The sequence below is a fragment of the Doryrhamphus excisus genome, linkage group LG11 (genome assembly GCF_037039965.1).
Source record: "Doryrhamphus excisus strain RoL-2023G ecotype Guam linkage group LG11, RoL_Dexc_Guam_v1.1, whole genome shotgun sequence".
Classification (NCBI taxonomy): domain Eukaryota; kingdom Metazoa; phylum Chordata; class Actinopteri; order Syngnathiformes; family Syngnathidae; genus Doryrhamphus; species Doryrhamphus excisus.
In genome coordinates, this window is record NC_136367.1 from 16278917 (window position 1) to 16299961 (window position 21045).

At 41.0% G+C, this 21045-nt stretch overlaps 1 protein-coding gene across 1 annotated transcript; it reads right to left on the reverse strand.

The window, feature by feature from the left end:
- Window positions 1–17105: 17105 nt before the first annotated feature.
- On the reverse strand, window positions 17106–19226 carry drd5a (dopamine receptor D5a). Its single transcript, XM_058073111.2, has one exon. It carries the CDS (start codon window positions 18990–18992, stop codon window positions 17613–17615), a length of 1380 nt encoding a protein of 459 aa, XP_057929094.2. The 5' UTR covers window positions 18993–19226; the 3' UTR covers window positions 17106–17612.
- Window positions 19227–21045: the final 1819 nt, after the last annotated feature.

Genomic DNA, 21045 nt, shown 5'->3' on the forward strand with positions numbered 1-21045 from the left:
TTCAGGTTCTGCACCTCTTTTTCCAGCGTTTCCATGGACTTCCTGCATCCGATTGACGTCAGCATGTCTTGGTGTTAGAGAAAGCTCAATGGAACCATGGGGGATTTGAACTGAGAAACATCTAGTTAGGCTGAGCTCACACTGAATTTGTTGCGACTCTGATCCTGATCCAGTCTGGTAAGCGGAAACCGCGCTCATATGAGCAGATGTTCACGTGATAACCAGGACGTTCTTGTAAACAATAGCTGTATTTGCTTGGACAAATTTCTGTGTCTGTTTTCTGTTTTGGTGCCTTTTGACTTTATACAATGAGTAAGTCCAACTCCATCTGCTATACGTTATATCCATAGGTGCCTTTATGAGAAACAGCAGTACTGCCACTTAACAGTTACTGAAGGGATTTTAGTGCTTTGACTTTGGTGCTCCATTTGCTCCGAAGACAAGGACACAAAAATCCAGGTATCATGGGACTATGGGAAATTGTAATTTTCAAATTGAACAAGGAGTGACGATGCCAAGCATTGGAACGCCAACATCTCTTAACGTCTTCTCTGGTCTCTTGTTTTTTTTTTTATTTTATATATTTTTTTTTTTATGAGGAATCGTGGACTTGATGTGTGCCAGCTGGCAAGGCCTTGCTTGCAAAGTATACAAGGGATTTGTTCCAAGCACTTCTGCAAGTTTGGAACTTTTTTTTATGATTAAGACTGTGACTTTTGGAAAGACACATTAATAAATACAGTCGAATATATTATATTATATTGATATATATTGATATTGATATTGGTACTCATAGGGGTTTATAGTGCATGCATATAAAACAGAGTAGTCTCAAATTAGCGACCAATCATTTGGAGTCATTGTGTGGTTATGACCATGCAATATTAATTCAACGTAGCGGTTAGAGCACAGGCCTCACAGCTAGGAGACCCGAGTTTGATTCCGCCCTCGGCAATCTCTGTGTGGAGTTTACATGTTGCATGTTCCTCCCACATTCCAAAAACATGCTAGGTTAATTGGCGACTCCAAATTGTCCATAGGTATGAATGTGAGTGTGAATGGTTGTTTGTCTATATGTGCCCTGTGATTGGCTGGCCACCAGTCCAGGGTGTACCCCGCCTCTCGCCCGAAAACAGCTGGGATAGGCTCCAGCACTCCTGCGACCCTTGTGAGGAAAAGCAGCAGAAAATGAATGAATGAATTCCAAAAACATGCTAGGTTAATTGGCGACTCCAAATTGGTATGTATGTGAGTGTGAATGGTTGTTTGTCTACATACCCTGGGATAGGCTCCAGCACCCTGCGACCCTTGTGAGGATAAGTGGTAACAAATAAATGAATGAATGAGTTCAATGTAGTCATTTGGTTATATTTATGATATGTCTTACCTACTCAAACAAGAAAAGACGGGATATAAAAACTATATTCATATCTTTGAAAGCAGCTGGCAGTCCCTTGAAAAGCCAGTGACGCCTATGGCATGTACACACACTCAACACACACACACTCAAGTCACAAGGGTGGTATCATGTTAGGTGATTGTGCAGATATAGTGTGCCTCCCGGGGATCGCTCTGGAGGGTGTTCATTTCTTTAATTACTCTTTACAAACCAGACCCGTCTAAATGGGCTCACTGACACACTATTACATATCAACAGACCTTACGGAATTGAGCAGAACCCTGAAAAAATAAAATTTCAGATTTGCAAAGCATTAAAACTAAAAACAACAACAACAACAAAGACATGAAGAAACCAAAGCAAAGGATCGATGTTGAAACTGCAGATGTTGACATGAAAAGGAGACAGACGGGACTAAAAGTACAAAACGGGACGATGTCAAGCAAGAAAAACACAAAGTCACAGAGCAGCTTTTCGGTGAACATGATCCCCGGGAGGTCTCGCTGGTAAAGAGGCAACCCAGGCATTAAAAGATAACAAAACCACTTGAATAAACGATCGATCGAAAGACTTTACTCCAGTTTCTTACAACCGTCCCAAAACATGCATGCTAGTTTGATTTTAGACTGTTGGGAATGGCCTGTTCAATTGGGATAGGCTCCAGCAAAATGTTGCTTAAAGTACAAAGTTCAGGAAATTCATCCTCTTATCCTCACTAGGGTCATGGGTATGCTGGAGCCTATCCCAGTTGTCTTTCTTGTCACCATGGACTGGGAGGAAGCCAGACTACATGGAATAAACCCACACATGCACGGGAAAAACACACAAACGTCCACACAGACATGTTCCAACAAAGAATCGAACCCACCATCTCCTGACTGTGAGGCCAACATACTCACCACTTGTCCTCAGGAACCTCAGACATAAGTTATTGTGACTAAATTCAATGACTACTCCAGACGTTGCTCTGTATGCAGATTAATTTCTCATTGATGGATATAGTTTGGAATATTGGAACAAGTTTGGGGGGGAGTCGCTCTATTTATTAAAAATAGCTGCGTACATAAACTTTGCACCAATGTTGGAAAATCTGGAGCATTTTTGAGTGCAAATCCATCCACTTTATGGAAAGCCTATTTTAGCGGACCCCCGTATTATTATGTTCAATATTTACACAGAAAATAACTCCATGGTTAATTCTTGGTCTATTTTTGTTATTGCTCCTGTCTTGCCTTGTTTGTTTTATTTTGTGATTAAATTGATTTAATACCACAGGACACAAATGTTCCTGATGTTTATTGTAATATTGTTTACATTCCAATTGGCTATAGTGATCATAATGTTGGTTTGGTTTGAAAAATAAAAAAAAAACATTTGAAAAAATGTCAAAAGACATTACCGCACAGCTCAATGGCAAGCAACCCCGCCCCCACGGAGAACGCCGGACCCAACCCAAAGTGCAGAGGGGGACCCACAGCCCAAGCCCACTCCACCCATGAATGTATGTGATCATTCATTCATTTTCTACCGCTTTTCCTCACATGGGTCACGGGGGTGGAGGCGGGGTACACGCTGGACTGGTCTTCAGCCAATCCCAGGACACATATAGACAAACAAATTTGTTTTTTTTAACCATGATTAGAGCCCTGTAGACATGTAATAACACCCCTATAGTCACATTTACACTCCTATTATTCTTTGTTTACACTACATTGTGCAACACTAATGCACAAGGGACATAAGAGATGGGGTGCTGCCCACAGCAAATAGCAAGCTCCTATTTATTTGTTGTCAACTTAAGAAAGGGTTTCAAGCGGAGTTTGAAGACTGAACACGTACCACTTCCGCATGGAATAGGAGGAAAACTTCATTCATTCATTCATTTTCTACCGCTTATCATCATGAGGGTCGCGGGGGGTGCTGGAGCATATCCCAGCTGTCTTCGGGCGAGAGGCGGGGTACACCCTGGACTGGTGGCCAGCCAATCACAGGGCACAAACCGGAGTACCCTGGAAAAAAACTTACGCATGCACGGAGAGAACATGCAAACTCCACACAAAGATGGACGAGGGTGGAATTGAACCCTGGTCTCTTAGCTGTGAGGTCTGCGCCCTAACCACCCGACCACCGTGCCGCCCAGTTAAGGAAATAAATACATAAAAATATGGAGGGCTGTCATCTGTATGCCTGAGGGGTGTATGAGTATGTATGTGGTAGGGATGTATGATTATGTATGTGGTAGAGATATATGAGTATGTATGAGTATGTATGTGGTAGGGATGTATGACTATGTATGTGGTAGAGATATATGAGTATGTACGTGGTAGTGATATATGAGTATGTATGAGTATGTATGTGGTAGGGATGTATGAGTATGTACGTGGTAGTGATATATGAGTATGTATGAGTATGTATGTGGTAGGGATGTATGACTATGTATGTGGTAGAGATATATGAGTATGTACGTGGTAGTGATATATGAGTATGTATGAGTATGTATGTGGTAGGGATGTATGATTATGTATGTGGTAGAGATATATGAGTATGTATGAGTATGTATGTGGTAGGGATGTATGACTATGTATGTGGTAGAGATATATGAGTATGTACGTGGTAGTGATATATGAGTATGTATGAGTATGTATGTGGTAGGGATGTATGATTATGTATGTGGTAGAGATATATGAGTATGTACGTGGTAGTGATATATGAGTATGTATGTGGTAGAGATATATGAGTATGTATGAGTATGTATGTGGTAGGGATGTATGACTATGTATGTGGTAGAGATATATGAGTATGTATGTGGTAGAGATATATGAGTATGTATGAGTATGTATGTGGTAGGGATGTATGATTATGTATGTGGTAGAGATATATGAGTATGTACGTGGTAGTGATATATGAGTATGTATGAGTATGTATGTGGTAGGCGTAACCCATGTCATGCCACCACTCTAATGAGGAGTCAGTCATATGACTCGGTCAGCTGACGTGAGATCCCCTCCTGATTGGCTATCTGTGCTGCAAGGAAGCACTTAAAGGGCCAGCAGGTGTAGGCAATCAGCGGCTCCTGCTGTGGCTGGTCAACAAGCGTCATGCTCACAACCCTCCTTTTGAAATCAAACCTAAAGAAAACAACTTTGCGGTAAGCTTTTCCATTTCACCGGCCACGTCTGCGGCCTGCTACATGTGTTGGTGTCTGTCTCAACTGCTGAACTCATTGCTAGCCAGCAAAGTGGGACGAATGCCCCAAGTGAACTGTTACTGAGATTATGAAGTACGGCCATCTTGAATTGAAATTGTAATTAGAATGTTTACCGGTAAATTTTGTACATTTTGACTGATATGTTAATACCTGTTTGTTTCTGGCCTGTACAGGTCATGTTTTTTTAGACGGTTTTGGCAAAGGAAGCCTTCCGAACTGGCAGCGAATGGGTAGGACTGTCTTTCCTTTTGACTCTGTGGGTAGTGGACTCAAGGATCAAGGACCATAGAGTGGAGTTCCTAAAGCCACCATTACCCCAGAGACTCATCAAACTGTTATACCAGCTACTTGACCAAGATTGCTGTGATCCTCTTTGTCCCCCCCCCCCATTTACAATATTTTTCACTGCAAAGCACCAGTGTTTCTGTGTCTCATTCACACCAGTTCAGACTCCCAAGAACTACTCTTCTGCATTATTATGCCAAATGTGGCCCGCAGGACACTGGTTTGAGGCCCTCACATTGATATGAAAGTTTATAATATATTACGTTTGATTAATGTTCATGTTAAAGGTTAAATAACTGTTAATAGTTATCCTTCCTATTAGTGTGGAAGTGGTAAGTTTTTGGCTATTTAAGTTTAAAGGAAATAACATGAAGGCTACCGTTTAGGTCGCTAGTTCTCTAGTTTGCGAGTTAGCATGTGTCTCAAGACCCTGCAGTTGCGCAATATGTTGTAAATAAAAAGAGTATAAATGTGACTATAGTCATGGTTTGTCATGTCTACAGGGCTCTAATAATGCTTTGTTCATTTTAATCTGAAAAAAATAATTTGTCTACCCACCAACTATATGTGGTTTCTTAAGTTTTTATTATTTGCTGTTTTATTATTATTATTATTATTATTATTATTATTATTATTAGCAATATGCCCAAACTGCAAAGAGATTCCATTTCCTAGCTGAAAGTCCCGATCACTGTCAGGTCTGAAACCAATTAAGTGCGATAAACGAGGCATTACTGTAATTTATATTTGGCATTGAATAATTTGGATTGCAACTGTATTTACATCCATGGATCCATCCTTATAGCAATGTCAAGCTACAGTTGCCATGGTGATGCTTTGCAACACAACATGCAGTCTCTATAGGACAATGTCCTGTTCATTTAAGAAGCTTTTCTCTTACTAATTCCAATTCTGTGTGAGTCATTATCTTTCAATTTCTTTTGTGTACTAGAAGCTTATTCTTTCCTGGCAACACACTTGGAGTAGGTCTTTTGTGTTCTGATAAGTATTATAATATTCAGCACAACAAAATGTTGCAGTGGTCCTGATTGTCATAAGCAGATTAGTCTTATATGAAAATATAATTGGAGTGTCGGTGCTGTATTTATTGTTTTTATTTTTAATATTGTATATATTATTGTTTTGTTGTCCGTGTGATATCTCTGACTGTAGAACAAATTGCCCCTCAGGGATGATACAGTTTCCCTTGAACTTGACCTTGAGTTTTGCACAAGGGAGTGCATTCTGTGCAAACGTAAAAAGGATGTGCATCACTGTCATGAAGCATGGAGGACTAAGTCAGGAGGGACAAAAGTAATCTGATACAGTTTGTCACAATGATTACAGCAGAAAAAGCCAATCAAATGCATCTATTCCCCTGTGAGAGCCTGCTGGTGTAATGGTACAGCTGCTCCCTTTGAGAGTAGATGGTGTGGATTAAGTCCCTGCCTTGCATAGTTTCCTATGTAGAATCAGAATCACCTTTATTGGCATTGTATTGCATACAATGAAATTTGAGTGCTATATTTACACTTTATATTTACACAGTACCTGCCACTTTTATATTTATATTGTACATCAAAAACAATAACCTATACAGTAACAAGATGTAGAATTGCAGTAACTAAAATGTGGAATTTCAGTAAACAAAATGTAGTATTGCACATATTGTACCTGAGTTTCACTTGAATGAATGAATCTTATTGCACATAAGTCCAGTATTGCACAATTTGAAGCTTATTGCACATAACAATGAGGTGTGTGTTTATACATACATCAAACTGAATTTGCATTCAAATCCAATTTCAATATAAAATAGCTTTTAATGGGCTTTTATAGCTTTTCAAGTCAAAGAGATGCGGGTACGACACCCCTGTTAGTGATACAGTCATTTTGCAGTGGGGGGGGCTGAGTTGGAAAATAAACGTATGGCTAGTTTGGCCGGAGGGGGGGTTGGGGGCCTGCACATACACACGTGTCATTATTCTGCAAAGTCACACCCACGCATGCATGAATGTCCGCTGACACTGCTTGCAACCTGACTCCTCGGGTTGGAAGGCAGTGGAACACTGGTTCTTCTACCACTGATACACATCTCAAGTCAGTATAGAGAAGAGATTTCTATGATACAATGATGCTATCATATATGATTCTTTTTCTATAAATGTAGTTAAAATGTTGTATTATTGTTTTAAACAATGACAAAGGTTCCGATAATAAGGCTTGCACATTTGGAAGAAAGTTTGGAATGGCTTAAAATGCTCTGTTTCAGAAGTTGTGGTGAAACTGTCCCTTTGTGATGTCACAGAGGAGCCGACTTCCTTATATGGGCGTGGGTGTAAGCCAGATAAGCTCTCTGTTTATGTTGCCAGCAATGCCTCTTAAGGGAAAGTCACATTTGTTTACAATTTCTAAATTGTTTTGCTGCCACATTTTAAATAAAATCTCACTTGAAGGAAGAGGAAAGTTTCCTTCCTTCGTGAATTTGCCACTTTATTGTCAAAATCTCTGATTTTTTTACAATTAAACCTTTTAGATTCTAAAAAAAAAAAGAGCTTAGAGCTGATGTAACAGTAATATGTCCGGTGTCATAATCAACGAGAAGCATGGATGTGTTCCAGTTATAATTGCCCACATGCAAGCGGCATAAGATTCAGTCTAATCAGCTTTTTGATAGAGCATCAATAAGGACAATCAGTGCTCAAACGGAGCACAGCAATTGTGATGTTAGATCTTCTGGCTATGTCCCTACATGAGAATGAAGTTCTTGTGTTATGCCGATCGTCTGTTATTGTTGGCCCGCGGCGCAACAACGGTGGTCCACCAGGAAAAACGGTTGGCATCCGCTGACTTGTGTGTGTGAGGCATCACAGACAATAAAGACAACATGGAAAACAGCATCTGTTTACCTCATTTCACTGCCCAACATAAAACAGAGAGCAATTATTCCATTTCTGCAGCCTCCAGCAAGAAAAAAGCAGGGTAGAAAGCTTTATTCCCCATTAGAGGTGTATTAGGGGGGAACCTACTGAGCCTCACAAGACATACAGTAGCCCTAACAGTGTGTAATCCAGCCCAAAGACGTGTTTTGGTCTTGATCACTGTGGACACAAGTAAGGCAGGGGTGCCATACGTGACCCGCGGCTATTTTTCATTGGCTAACGGCACATTCTAAACTACAAACAAGAAAATGACCCCAAAAAACCCCAGCAAATGAAAAAAAAAAAAACGTAATCGTAATTTTACAAGGACCAAGTCGAACTAATAAATAGTCATAATATCACACATAAAATGCTTAATTTTTACAAGAATAAAGTCTTAATATTATGAGGGAAAACACATCATTATTAAACTTAACAATAAATTAAACTTGAAAAAAAATTGAACTTTTTTAAATGAATTTTTTTTTAAAGATGTTATTTTTTACAAACTATTATAAACAAAAAATAAAGCTGCAATGTTTGGAAAATTAGAATTTGAAAAAATTGCAAATATTACAAGAATAAAGTCAAAATATTATGGAAATAAAGTCATAAAGTTAGAAGGTAAATCATGAAATATTTGGAAAATTTAAAAAAACAAGCATAAAAAAGTGGAATTAAAGAAAAGGAGAAAGCGGCGTGCGGCGTGCGGCGTGCGGCGTGCGGCGTGCGGCGTGCGGCGTGCGGCGTGCGGCGTGCGGCGTGCGGCGTGCGGCGTGCGGCGTGCGGCGTGCGGCGTGCGGCGTGCGGCGTGCGTAACAATAGTTATATCTATGATCATTATTTATTAGGGGTGGTAAAAATTACCCTTATGTTACTTTCCACTCCACTTTATTAGTATTTAAAAATCATGATAAATAATTAATGAAGACTGTCCGTGCAGTGGAGCAGTGGTTAGCATGTTGACCACAGGGGGTCTGGAAGATTTGGGTTTGCGTGTTCTGTGTGCGTGGGTTTTCCAAAACATTCCAAAAACATGCTAGGTTAATTTAGCGACTCCAAATTGTCCATAGGTATGAATGTGAGTGTGAATGGTTGTTTGTCTATATGTGCCCTGTGATTGGCTGGCCACCAGTCCAGGGTGTACCTGGCTATAATACCCACTTGACCCTAGAGAGGACAAGTGGCATTGAAAATGAACACCATCAACCAGCCACTTTGCACAACAAAAATAAATAGACAGATAGAAAGGTGGCATTTTATTTAATAAAGACACATCTGTGAATAAAATCATTTTAAACTGTGCTTTCATCACAGTCCTCTACCTAGACAACACAAGGTCTGACCTCCGGTGAGTGAATGAATCAATTCTTCACATTACTGTAAAGTTGCAAGGCTATTCATATTCGTAATGACAACATAGAAGTCTAGTCATATCCATGGAACCATTTATGTTGTTTTATTTGTACACTTGCATAGAATTAGAAGCAACCAAAGTAAACAACAAATGCAATATCTGAACAGAAGTGTCACCTCAAATTATATGACACAAATTAATAAAGGGATACCTCATTTAACATCATCTTGGTCATTTTTTTTTTAAAGTGTACAGTTGAAGTGGGCTATGTGCCAAGGATGAGGAGCTGATAAAATTGCAATGGATGCAGGAAAAAAAAAGTGCATGTTGTTTTACATTGTCCTCCAGCTTCAGCCATTTAGCTGTTACAATGCTCACTTAGCGGTCAACCATGACAGATCCTCTTTAAACCCACCAAATAGCTCAATAAACAGGATAATGGACAACTGAGGGAGGAAAACGTTGAATATTTTTTGCAGAGGTCGGCTCAATTGGAGCTCCGATGTACTAATTGCAGTTTTACTCTTGTGGCATTGAGAGTCTCGTGCATATATTTGCTGAGCAGGGATGCCTTTGAAAATCCAAATTTCACATTTGCAAAGTTGCTAATTGAGCAGAGCATACAGCTTAAGCATCGATTTTGAGAGGCTTCTGCTATGTTATTTGCACATGATTTGAAGTCAATTCCACCTTTTCTACCTAACAGCCATTGTTAAAACATAATTTGGTGTAATTGCGCAGACAAGACAAGAAATAATTCCTTCTGATTTGTGAACTGATGAGACAAAGGGCTGATGTGATTCACACAGGTCTGCTATGAATAATAGCTAATGATAATGACTCATTGTCCATCATGGCATATTATCATAACATATTTCACAATAACATCATAATGACGTATATGACAGCAGAAAGCATTCACATCCCACAAGAAAGAAGTTCATATTTTTTTGCTTTAAGCTTTGCCCTGTCAGGGGTCGCCACCGCGAGTCAATGGCATGAATGGTTTTAGTTTCGCTTTTATTCTGGATGCCCTTCTTGACGCAACCTTGGCTGGGAATTGAACCCATGCACTTTGCCTTGAAAGGCAAAAGCGTGTACTATGACACCGCCAGGGAAAGACGTTCATGTGGAGTGGGTATTATACTGATAAATACTAACCACACGATGTGTGAATCATTGACATGATTGGTTAGCGCACAGACCTCACAGCTAGAAGACCCGAGTTCAATTCCACCCTCGGCTATCTCTGTGTTGAGTTTGCATGTTCTCCCCGTTCATGCGTGGATTTTCTCCGGGTACTCCGGGTACTCCCACATTCCAAAAACATGCTAGGTTAATTGGCAACTCCAAATTGTCCATAGGTATGAATGTGAGTGTGAATGGTTGTTTGTCTATACGTATGTGCCCTGTGATTGGCTGGCCACCAGTCCAGGTTGTACCCAGCCTTTTGTCTGGGATAGGCTCCAGCACCCCTCGTGAGGGTAAGCGTTGAATGAATGAATATTCTCACAGGCAATTCATATTGTCTGTCAAACATTTGCAGCATTTCTTGAAATGCTGGCCTTTTAATAGGGGTGTCAGCATTAATAGTTTCAACAATACCAGCTCACTGTTTTTGTCTTATCTACTTCTCTTTGTGTATTTACAGTATGTCAAAGCTGTGCTTTGATATTTATTATAAATATATAATTTATTTTTAAACAACATTATATAAAAAAGTTATACATATATTTAAAGAAAAAGCTTTGTGTTTTATTAGTTATTAGTAGAAGAAGGAGTGTGTCTAAGCTCTGCATTCTTGGTTCTGTTGCTGGTCAAAATTTGGGATGCATCATGGAGGGGTTTATGCAGCTTTCAAACTGGGATTACACAGTGATACTTATGTATAATCAGAGGTAAAGCGCCACTTCCGAATATAATGTATGATGCAAGATACACTTCCTTGTGATTGGCTGCCGACCAGTTTAGGGTGTACTCCGCCTCTGGGGTCAGCTGGGACAGGTTCTAGCATATCCCTATGACCTTAATGACGATTAAGTGGCATAGAAAATTAATGATGAATGAATGAACGAAACACTTCCTGACTTTCACTTTTAAGGTTGCTAAATTGTCAACACGGTTCTCTTGTCAGTATGAGGTGTGTTATGAAGCAGAACCGGTGATTGTTGGTGCTTGTAAGGTTGGTATTAAGCCAAATGTAACGAGCAGGAAGTAATTATAACCGCTGAGAGGTTAAGAGATACACATAGATGTGTTTTGATCTGACCAATCTTAAGTAACTTTGATTAACTTTGAAATGTAGAATTACTACTGCTTCTGCTTGGGTAAAATACAGCCTCATGTCGCTCACTGACACTGGGAACGCTGAAGCAGGCTCGATTCTAAGGTCTACCATGTGTGTAGAGCAGATATGTCAATATTATGTGTATGTTGTGTATGCACTTGGGTTGCCAGCTATTTACACAATAATGTTTGTGTTGTTATTTTGCAGCAACCTTACTCACACCCTCCTTCCCAGGTCGGTCACAATGAGTCCAAAAAACAGAATTCAATCAATAAGCTCCCATGCAGTAATAAGCTCAAAGACACGTCACTCACCATGCTTGGCCTGCTCCTCTGAGCGGTAAAGGGAAAAAGAAACAAGATTCCCACTCCTGATTTTCCACATGTGATGGAAAATACTGAATTTGTCGATAATGCAGTGAAAAGCATACAAAAAATAGAGAGGAAATAGACACAGAAGAGCGTCATGTACGTATATGTTTTAAATGTGTGTTGTGCATGGATGTACACATATACGTGCACAGAGTGATTTTGATGAATGTGACCTGACGGATGGTGCAAGCCCCCAAAGGGTGCCCCCACCTCCTCTCCAGCCCTCCTGTCATGACTGAATATCGAGGTCAAACCACCTTTCACTTTTTTTTTATTTTGCAAGGACACATCTTTGCCTGGAGGAACATAATTATGTATTCATATTGTCATCACTTGTTTGTTTTTTATACAAAGATTTGTGCTTAAATATTGACTGGAAATATAATACAGTGACACTTCCAAACATCATTTCTCTAACAGTAAAAACATACAGTGAAGAAAATAAGTATTTGAACACCCTGCTATTTTGCTATTTCTCCCACTTAGAAATCATGGAGGGGTCTGAAATTTTCATCGTAGGTGCATGTCCACTGTGAGAGAGATAAACTAAAAAGAAAAATCCAGAAATCACAATGCATGATTTTTTAACAATTTATTTGTGTGATACAGCTGCTAATAAGTATTTGAACACCTGAGAAAATGAATGTTAATATTTGGTACAGTAGCCTTTGTTTGCTATTACAGAGGTCAAACGTTTCCTGTAGTTTTTCACCAGGTTTGCACACACTGCAGGAGGGATCTTGGCCCACTCCTCCACACAGATCTTCTCTAGATCAGTCAGGTTTCTGGGCTGTCGCTGAGAAACACGGAGTTTGAGCTCCCTCCAAAGATTTTCGATTGGGTTCAGGTCTGGAGACTGGCTGGGCCATGCTAGAACCTTGATATGCTTCTTACGGAGCCACTCCTTGGTTTTCCTGGCTGTGTGCTTCGGGTCGTTGTCGTGTTGGAAGACCCAGCCACGACCCATCTTCAATGCTCTGACAGAGGGAAGGAGGTTGTTCCCCAAAATCTCACAATACACGGCCCCAGTCATCCTCTCTTTAATGCAGTGCACTCGTCCTGTCCCATGTGCAGAAAAACACCCCCAAAGCATGATGCTACCACCCCCATGCTTCACAGTAGGGATGGTGTTCTTCGGATTGTACTCTTCATTCTTCTTCCTCCAAACACGCTTATTGGAATTATGACCAAAAAGTTCTATTTTGGTCTCATCTGACCATAAAACTTTCTCCCATGACTCCTCTGTATCATCCAAATGGTCATATGCAAACTTAAGACGGGCCTTGACATGTGCTGGTTTAAGCAGGGGAACCTTTCGTGCCATGCATGATTTCACATCATGACGTCTTAGTGTATTACCTACAGTAACCTTGGAAACGGTGGTCCCAGCTCTTTTCAGGTCATTGACCAAGTCCTGTCGTGTAGTTCTGGGCTGATTCCTCACCTTTCTTAGAATCATTGAGACCCCACGAGGTGATATCTTGCATGGGGCTCCACTCCGATTGAGATTGACCGTCATGTTTAGCTTCTTCCATTTTCTAATGATAGCTCCAACAGTGGACCTTTTTTCACCAAGCTGCTTGGTAATTGCTCCGTAGCCCTTTCCAGCCTTGTGGAGGTGTACAATTTTGTCTCTGGTGTCTTTGGACAGCTCTTTGGTCTTCGCCATGTTACAAGTTAAAGTCTTACTGATTGTATGGGGTGGACAGGTGTCTTTATGCAGCTAACGACCTCAAACAGGTGCATCTGATTCAGGATGATACATGGAGTGCAGGTGGACTTCTAATGGGCAGACTAACAGGTCTTTCAGGGTCAGAATTCTAGATGATACACAGGTGTTCAAATACTTATTTGCAGCTGTATCACACAAATAAATTGTTAAAAAATCATGCATTGTGATTTCTGGATTTTTCTTTTTAGTTTATCTCTCTCACAGTGGACATGCACCTACGATGAAAATTTCAGACCCCTCCATGATTTCTAAGTGGGAGAAATAGCAAAATAGCAGGGTGTTCAAATACTTATTTTCTTCACTGTATTTCTAATGGTGATTAAGCCATTTTTCAATATTGAACCCCTATTTTGACTGATTTTTCAAGGCACACAGATTATTGTGTTCCATGGCTATGTAAACCTACCAAAGGAAATAGTAGACTCTCATCTTCCATCAGGAAAAAAAAAGTTAATTTCAACCTTTATCTGTTCTTCAGCAGGACAAGAGGTCAGTTTCAGGACAATATCAGCTCCCAACAAAAAGGGGAAAACAGCTTTTAGTGTATAACTCTGACATTAACCTTTTTTTTAGCCTATCCCAGCTGTCTTCGGGCGAGAGGCGGGGTACACCCTGGACTGGTCGCCAGCCAATCACAGGGCACATATAGACAAACAACCATTCACACTCACATTCATACCTATGGACAATTTGGAGTCGCTAATTAACCTAGCATGTTTTTGGAATGTGGGAGGAAACCGGAGTACCCGGAGAAAACCCACGCATGCACGGGGAGAACATGCAAACTCTATCTCTGTGTGGAGCCAAGGGTGGAATTGAACCCTGGTCTCCTAGCTGTGAGGTCTGCGTGCTAACCACTCGACCGCCGTGCCGCCCTTGAGGAGAGCATTCAGGTTATAAAAATAAACATCTTTTAAGGTCTTTGATATTGAATGAGTAACTGCAATTAATTGCGAGTTAACCATGAACAAGATGTGATTAATCACGATTAAAAATCTGAATTGATACCTCCAGGTTTTGTGTTATAATATAAAATACTCTAGCTTTTGCCCGGACATTGAAAGAATGATAAAAAGGGGGTCGATCAGCAATGACTTTACTGAAACAACCATAGTCGTATATATCGACAAACTATCCAAAAAGTAGGAATTACAAGCAGGAATAAACGAACCTATAAAAAAATGCACATTTCCACCACTCAGAGTTAAAAATGTCCATCCAAATAAATAATTCCAGACCGCGAACATACTGAGCTATCAAGCCAGTCGCTGCGTGGAATATAGCATATCATTTGTAAATATGTAGCGTAGCTTCTGTTCCACAAGCTTTAAAGCTACGACCTTGGACTCTTTATATGTATGTATACTGTCAGGCCCTTTAAGAGACACACACACACGTTGACACAACGTCATCGTCTCTGATGAAGGCAAGTAACTGATTATGTTAATTTTCCGGAAAATGTACCGAGTGAGACACTATAATTGAAAACAGCAATGACATTTACAGTTATGGGCTATTTATATATGTGTGTGTATACGCGTTGAAAATGACAATTACCTACATGTCAATTCCGGAGGTACGTAATGACATTGTGATTGACTTTCAAGCACCAGCAATGGTAACACATTACACATGTGGTGTAGTAATAAACAATAAATGAAAGGAAATGAAAGGATTACATAGAAAAGAAATTGATAATAGTGAAACAAGACTGTGTGATAGCATTTTAATAAGCAAAATAATGGACACCATTCACTGTTTAAAGGACGGTAATATACATTCAGGTCACCTGTACAATACAAATGACGGAGAAGTGAGGTCATGCATCCAGACATCTGTGACATCCAGTTGCATCTGTCATCCGTCGTCCATTGAAACACTAACCATCTTTGGTCACTTGATTTTACTGATAATTTCACTGATAATTGACTGTTGTTGATTTTGTGCAATTGGATAATATTCCCCCATTCGCATAAACGTCCCACAATAGCCATGTGGGGGGGGCGCAGGATACAGGTAAACACTTCAATTACTGCATTTTGGCATCATGAAACATCAACTCTGTACAACACATTTCATTCTTTAAATAAGTTATAAGGCGCTCAACTGACTGCATTGGATTAAACTGCCTGGTTTGCACTTTCAGTAAGGCGGGTTTTTGGGATGCATTATTCAGCAGCAAAAAGGTTGTCATATATATGTAGCGCATCTCAACTTATCAGAATATTGTGTAAAATGTAAGCTCAGGAGGTTTTTGCAGTTCATTTCTGATTTGAGCGTGAGTCACAAAATTCAACTTTTTGACAATATTGCACGTTTTATGACATACTGAATTTGGCATTTTTAGTAGCTGTAAATTATAATCATCAAATATGTATTCTTGAAACATCACACTCTATTTGTAGTGAATCTATAGGACTAAATGTTAATGTTTAAAAAAAAATAATGAAAATGTGTGCAAAAACTAAAAAATATATATATATACTGCATTGTCAGTGTTATTAGAGTCATATTGCACATACAGGGTATTTCTTTAAATGTGATGCAGCCGGATGTTGGCATCCTTTACGTTTAAATGGGTTGAACTTGAGCTTCAATTTGTCCACTTTATGCTGTATTTAAATCTGTATATTAATTTGAATACCAAATTGACAGGGAAAGTTTAACAAACATCATAAAGCCTCTTAACTCACATTTAACTCTCCTTTGTTTCTGCTATGACTGTACGCTCTGCACTGTGAGGCGTTCAGGCGCACTCGGAATTGTGAGTGTTGGGCGCTAATTGGTTTTCATTTTTACTCAGGTACCTCCTATGACAATGGACGTACCCCTGGGGAATTGACGTGTACCCCACTTTGGGAACCTAGGGTTTAGAGTCAATATTAATTGGCTCCAGACTCGATCATGATATAAGTAAATTTCCGCAAAGTAGGATTCCTTATTTATAAATAAAATATTTTTGTAGTTACTTGATCTTCTAAATGGAGTTTTTAACACTATAAGAACTCTACTGATAGAAAATAACAACCCTATAGTCACCTTTACATTTGTATTACCCAAAAAAGTAGACATAATCAGAGAAAATGAGTTATAATATCGAATCACATATGTTGGCATTGGGAGAGTTACTTGTTTTTTTCACTTCCAGAACTTCTTATGGAGGCTAAATTAACATTACCGACACATAGTGACCAGTGTAGAATACTATATATCAATGTGTCTTTCAATGAATGTCATATATTTGTCATTTTTATGCTTAATTTAGGCTCAAAATATGTAGAATTTAGTTAAACGTGTACTAATATTGGCTTTAGTCAAAGTCATATCCTTTGAAAAGACGTGATAGAGTGAAAAAACAAAATTCAAAGTGCAATGTGAGGGATGACTACATTATTTAGGTGATGTTTTGCAGGCCAAATAATAAGCTGGCCCACAGGCCACCTATTGATGACCACTGCTGTAGAATGTAAGTTTCTCTTTTTGAATTAACCTAATGAAAAATTTAAAAAATGATGCAAAAACATCCGATTTATTACTCAACTAAGTCCTCTTTCTTCCAATGTTAAATGATCTTTACAAATATTTCCCTCTTCCTATTGCGGACAGGCATGAGACAAGCCTTGAAGAAAGAAGAACACCAGTTTCAACGACATCGAACCTTTTGAACAAATGAAGACAGACTTCACTTGTCATGGAGATGAACACCTACACGTCACTTTCAGAACGACAAAAGTATGCGTCACACAAGAGGCAAAAGCGGCAGCAGGATTGAACACCTGCCTGAGTGTGCATGAGTAAGTCACTCCGATGTCATTTTTGTCTTTGGGAGTACAATGGCTTGTCGCACCGGAGTGGAGCGTACCCGAGTTTGGACTCCCTTGGAAAAGGTACACCGTGTTACCGTGAAGTATTCACTTTTGCAGTAATTATGCCTCAAGGGACAGAAACAGACTCCAGTGTACCTCCTACTTGTATGGACCGCCATTGTCAGGAGGTGAAAGTACTGATGTTGCAACATCCAATTAGGCATGATAACGAGGAACGACGAGAACTTAATGTAATCCATTGGGTGTGAACGGTGACATCCGATCGAGACTGACGACGGCCTCGCAGTCCTCCAAGTCACACACCGAATCCGTGGCGTCATTATTAGCGGAAAACTGCGAAAGCCTGTCAAAAGTCTCCTCGCAGTCGATACATTCCACCACGTTGGGGATCATGTTGACATAAGCGTTGGCGATCTCCTTGTGGAACATTGTGTCTTGGTTGTAGGACACCAGCTCATTGCTGATGTTCACGGTTTCTACCGGAGTACTGGAGCAGAAGTAACGACATCCCAGTAAGCTAGCAAAGGCTTTCCTAAAATCGGCGTTGAATGCGTAAATAATGGGATTGAGAGAGGAATTGGTCCAACCGAACCACACAAACACATCGAAGGTGGTCTCGCTCACGCACGGCAGGCCTGCATCCTGGTCTGTGGGAGTTTTGTCACAGAAGGGAACCATGCAATTAAGAACAAAGAACGGCAACCAGCAACACACAAAGACCCCCATTATAACTGAAAGGGTTTTGAACACTTTAGTTTCCCGTTTAATGGACGTCTTTAAAGTGTTGTGGTGTTGGCACTCGATTCTGTTTGTCCTGCAACTTTGCGCGTGTTCTGCGGCTCTCTCCAAAGAAGCTATTCTCCGGATTTGGATTTGGGCAATCCGGTATATTCTGGTATAAGTCACAATCATTATCGCTACTGGGATGTAGAAACTAATCAACGATGACGAGATGGCGTATTCTCTGCTTAGACTGGAATCGCAGTTCTCCTCCGTTTGGTGACCAGACGAGGAGTTGTGTGTCCCGGCGATGTCGTCCCCGTTGGCTTTGTGCCAGTTGAGCTGGACAGGTATGAATGAAATAAGCACCGATAAAGTCCACGTGATGCTTATCATGACAAATGCAACTCTTTGGGTCATTTTTCTCTCATATCGAAAAGGACTGGAGATGGCCCAGTATCTGTCCACGCTTATGATGCAAAGGTTGAGGATGGAAGCGGTGGAGCACATAATGTCAAAAGCCACCCAGATGTTACAAAAAGTGCCAAACGGCCAGTATCCAGCCACTTCCGCGACAGCCTTCCACGGCATCACCAGCACCGCCACGAAGAGATCAGACAGCGCCAAAGACACAATGAAGATGTTGGTGACTTTGGTGCGTAAGTGGCGGGTGCGCAGCACAGCGGAGCACACCAGGATGTTCCCCAGCAGCGTCCACAGAATGAGAAGAAAGAGCAGACATCCCGTCACGGCGCGCAACACCACGTCCCTCCTGCCGTCGTCAGTCGCTTCCGATTCAGTACCGTTCCACATCGTCTCCCCGAGCGGCGCCGGCGCGGAGTCGGTCCCTTGCACCGATGAGAGATACTTGGCTGGGTTCTCCATACGCCGGCTTCAGGTGGAGCCGCATCCCGCAGCCCCGCGCGAATGTGCGGTGACTTTCATGACCGTGGGTTCACCGCATTGGTTCCCGTGGAAGGCGCATGGCGAGCGCGAGAGGAGCGCGTTAAAAAGTATGAAAAGCCACGCACAAGGCGGCTGGAACTCAGCGTGGATCGGCGTGTTCATGTTGCAGCCAGGTCCTGTATGACCCACTCCACGCTGTGTGAGTGTGTAAGGAGGGATGCCCACTGTCAATACACTCAACTGTCAGGTGCATCACGCCTCCTTTGGTGTTACGCACTGCGATAGAAAAGGGGGTGTGTGGAAGCCTGCAACATTCCCAGGGTCTTCTATCGTGGGAGAAAATGAGCCCCGGGTGATTGACTACCACGTCTGGAGTGGAAGTGGAAGTAGCAGAGTAAATAACTGTAAAAAAAAAAAAAAAAAACACAAAGTTCCAGATATAAACAGACAGTTCCTGTATAATATAGTGAACTCTCCATGGTCCTGAATGCGTCATGGCGCTTCTATCCTGCAGTTTGCACACACATTACACTCATAACATTGTCACCTCTGGTCAAATAAGTTATCGTTTTGAAAACATTTTTGTTCCAACTGGTGCAGGATGCCTTCAGGTGAGTCGCATTCACACTCCCCCTCCCAGCGGACACGCAAATGAATGGTCTGCGCCAAGGCAGCGGCACGTTACCGGCTTTACTACGTCACGGGTATTTTTAGACCAGTCTGCGTGGCTGTCAAATCGGTCTGACATGACGTCAAAATACCCACCACCACCCCCCATCTCTCCCCTGACGCCCAATGCGAAATTCACTGGCGTAGCCTATTCTAGAAGGGCGACACACACACACACACACAATCGACCTAACAGAATCAACATGTGAATGAGATTTAGGTCAGAGATATAAAGTGACTCATATGAATTTAATGTGAATAAGCAAAAAACGCATGGAAGAACCCCGTTGTTTACATCATAATAAAAAAAATAAGCACCGGAACTTCATGCTTTTTCATATTCAACTAGATAACTAGATTAAATAAATCTATCTTCCCACTGTTGCTGTTTGGATTCATTTGACGAGCTGCGTCCAGTCCTCTTACAAAGGTGAATAAATAACGACACCTTGTGGTAGCTTTGTTTACTACAACATGCACCAGTGACCAAATACATACAGTCATTGGAAAAAAAAATCACTACACCAGTCTTGTTTCTTTTTTATTTCTGTTTATTTTACAATTAAAGGTAGAATTATTTCTAGAAATATAACAAAAATAGCCTTAGATCAATAGTTATGGCAATGTACTGTCATAAACAGTGCTTTACCGGTCATTAAAATTCAAAAGAAATTGAAGAAAAAAGGCTGATGTGATTATATTATTATATATTATATTCAATGACTGTGGGTTTATTTCAGTAGTTCAATCCAGGAGTGAAATTCATTCATTTTCTACCGCTTATCCTCACAAGGGCCGCAGGGAGGTGCTGGAGCCTATCCCAGCTGTCTTCGGGTGAGAGGCAGGGTACACACTGGGACTGGTGGCCAGCCAATCACAGGGCACATATAGACAAACAACCATTCACACTCACATTTGGAGTGGTCAATTAACCTAGCATGTTTTTGGAATGTAGGAGGAAACCGGAGTACCCGGAGAAAACCCACACATGCAAACTCCGCACAAAGATAGGCGAGGGTGGAATTGAACTCGGGTCTCCTAGCTGTGAGGCCTCCGTGCTAACCACTCAAATAGCAAGCTCCTATTTATTTGTTGTCAACTTAAGAAAGGGTTTCAAGACTGAGAAGCCAAATATTGTACCACTTCCGCATGGATTAGGAGGAAAACTTTTCATTCATTCATTCATTCATTTTCTACCGCTTTTCCTCACAAGGGTCGCAGGGGTGCTGGAGCCTATCCCAGCTGTCTTCAGGCGAGAGGCGGGGTACACCCTGGACTGGTCTCCAGCCAATCACAGGGTACATATAGACAAACAACCATTCACACTCACATTCATACCTATGGACAATTTGGAGTCGCCAAA

What these genes read in the sequence shown, in the direction of transcription:
- drd5a (XM_058073111.2), bottom strand. Translation starts at nt 18,992, where the DNA reads ATGGAGAACCCAGCCAAGTATCTCTCATCGGTGCAAGGGACCGACTCC.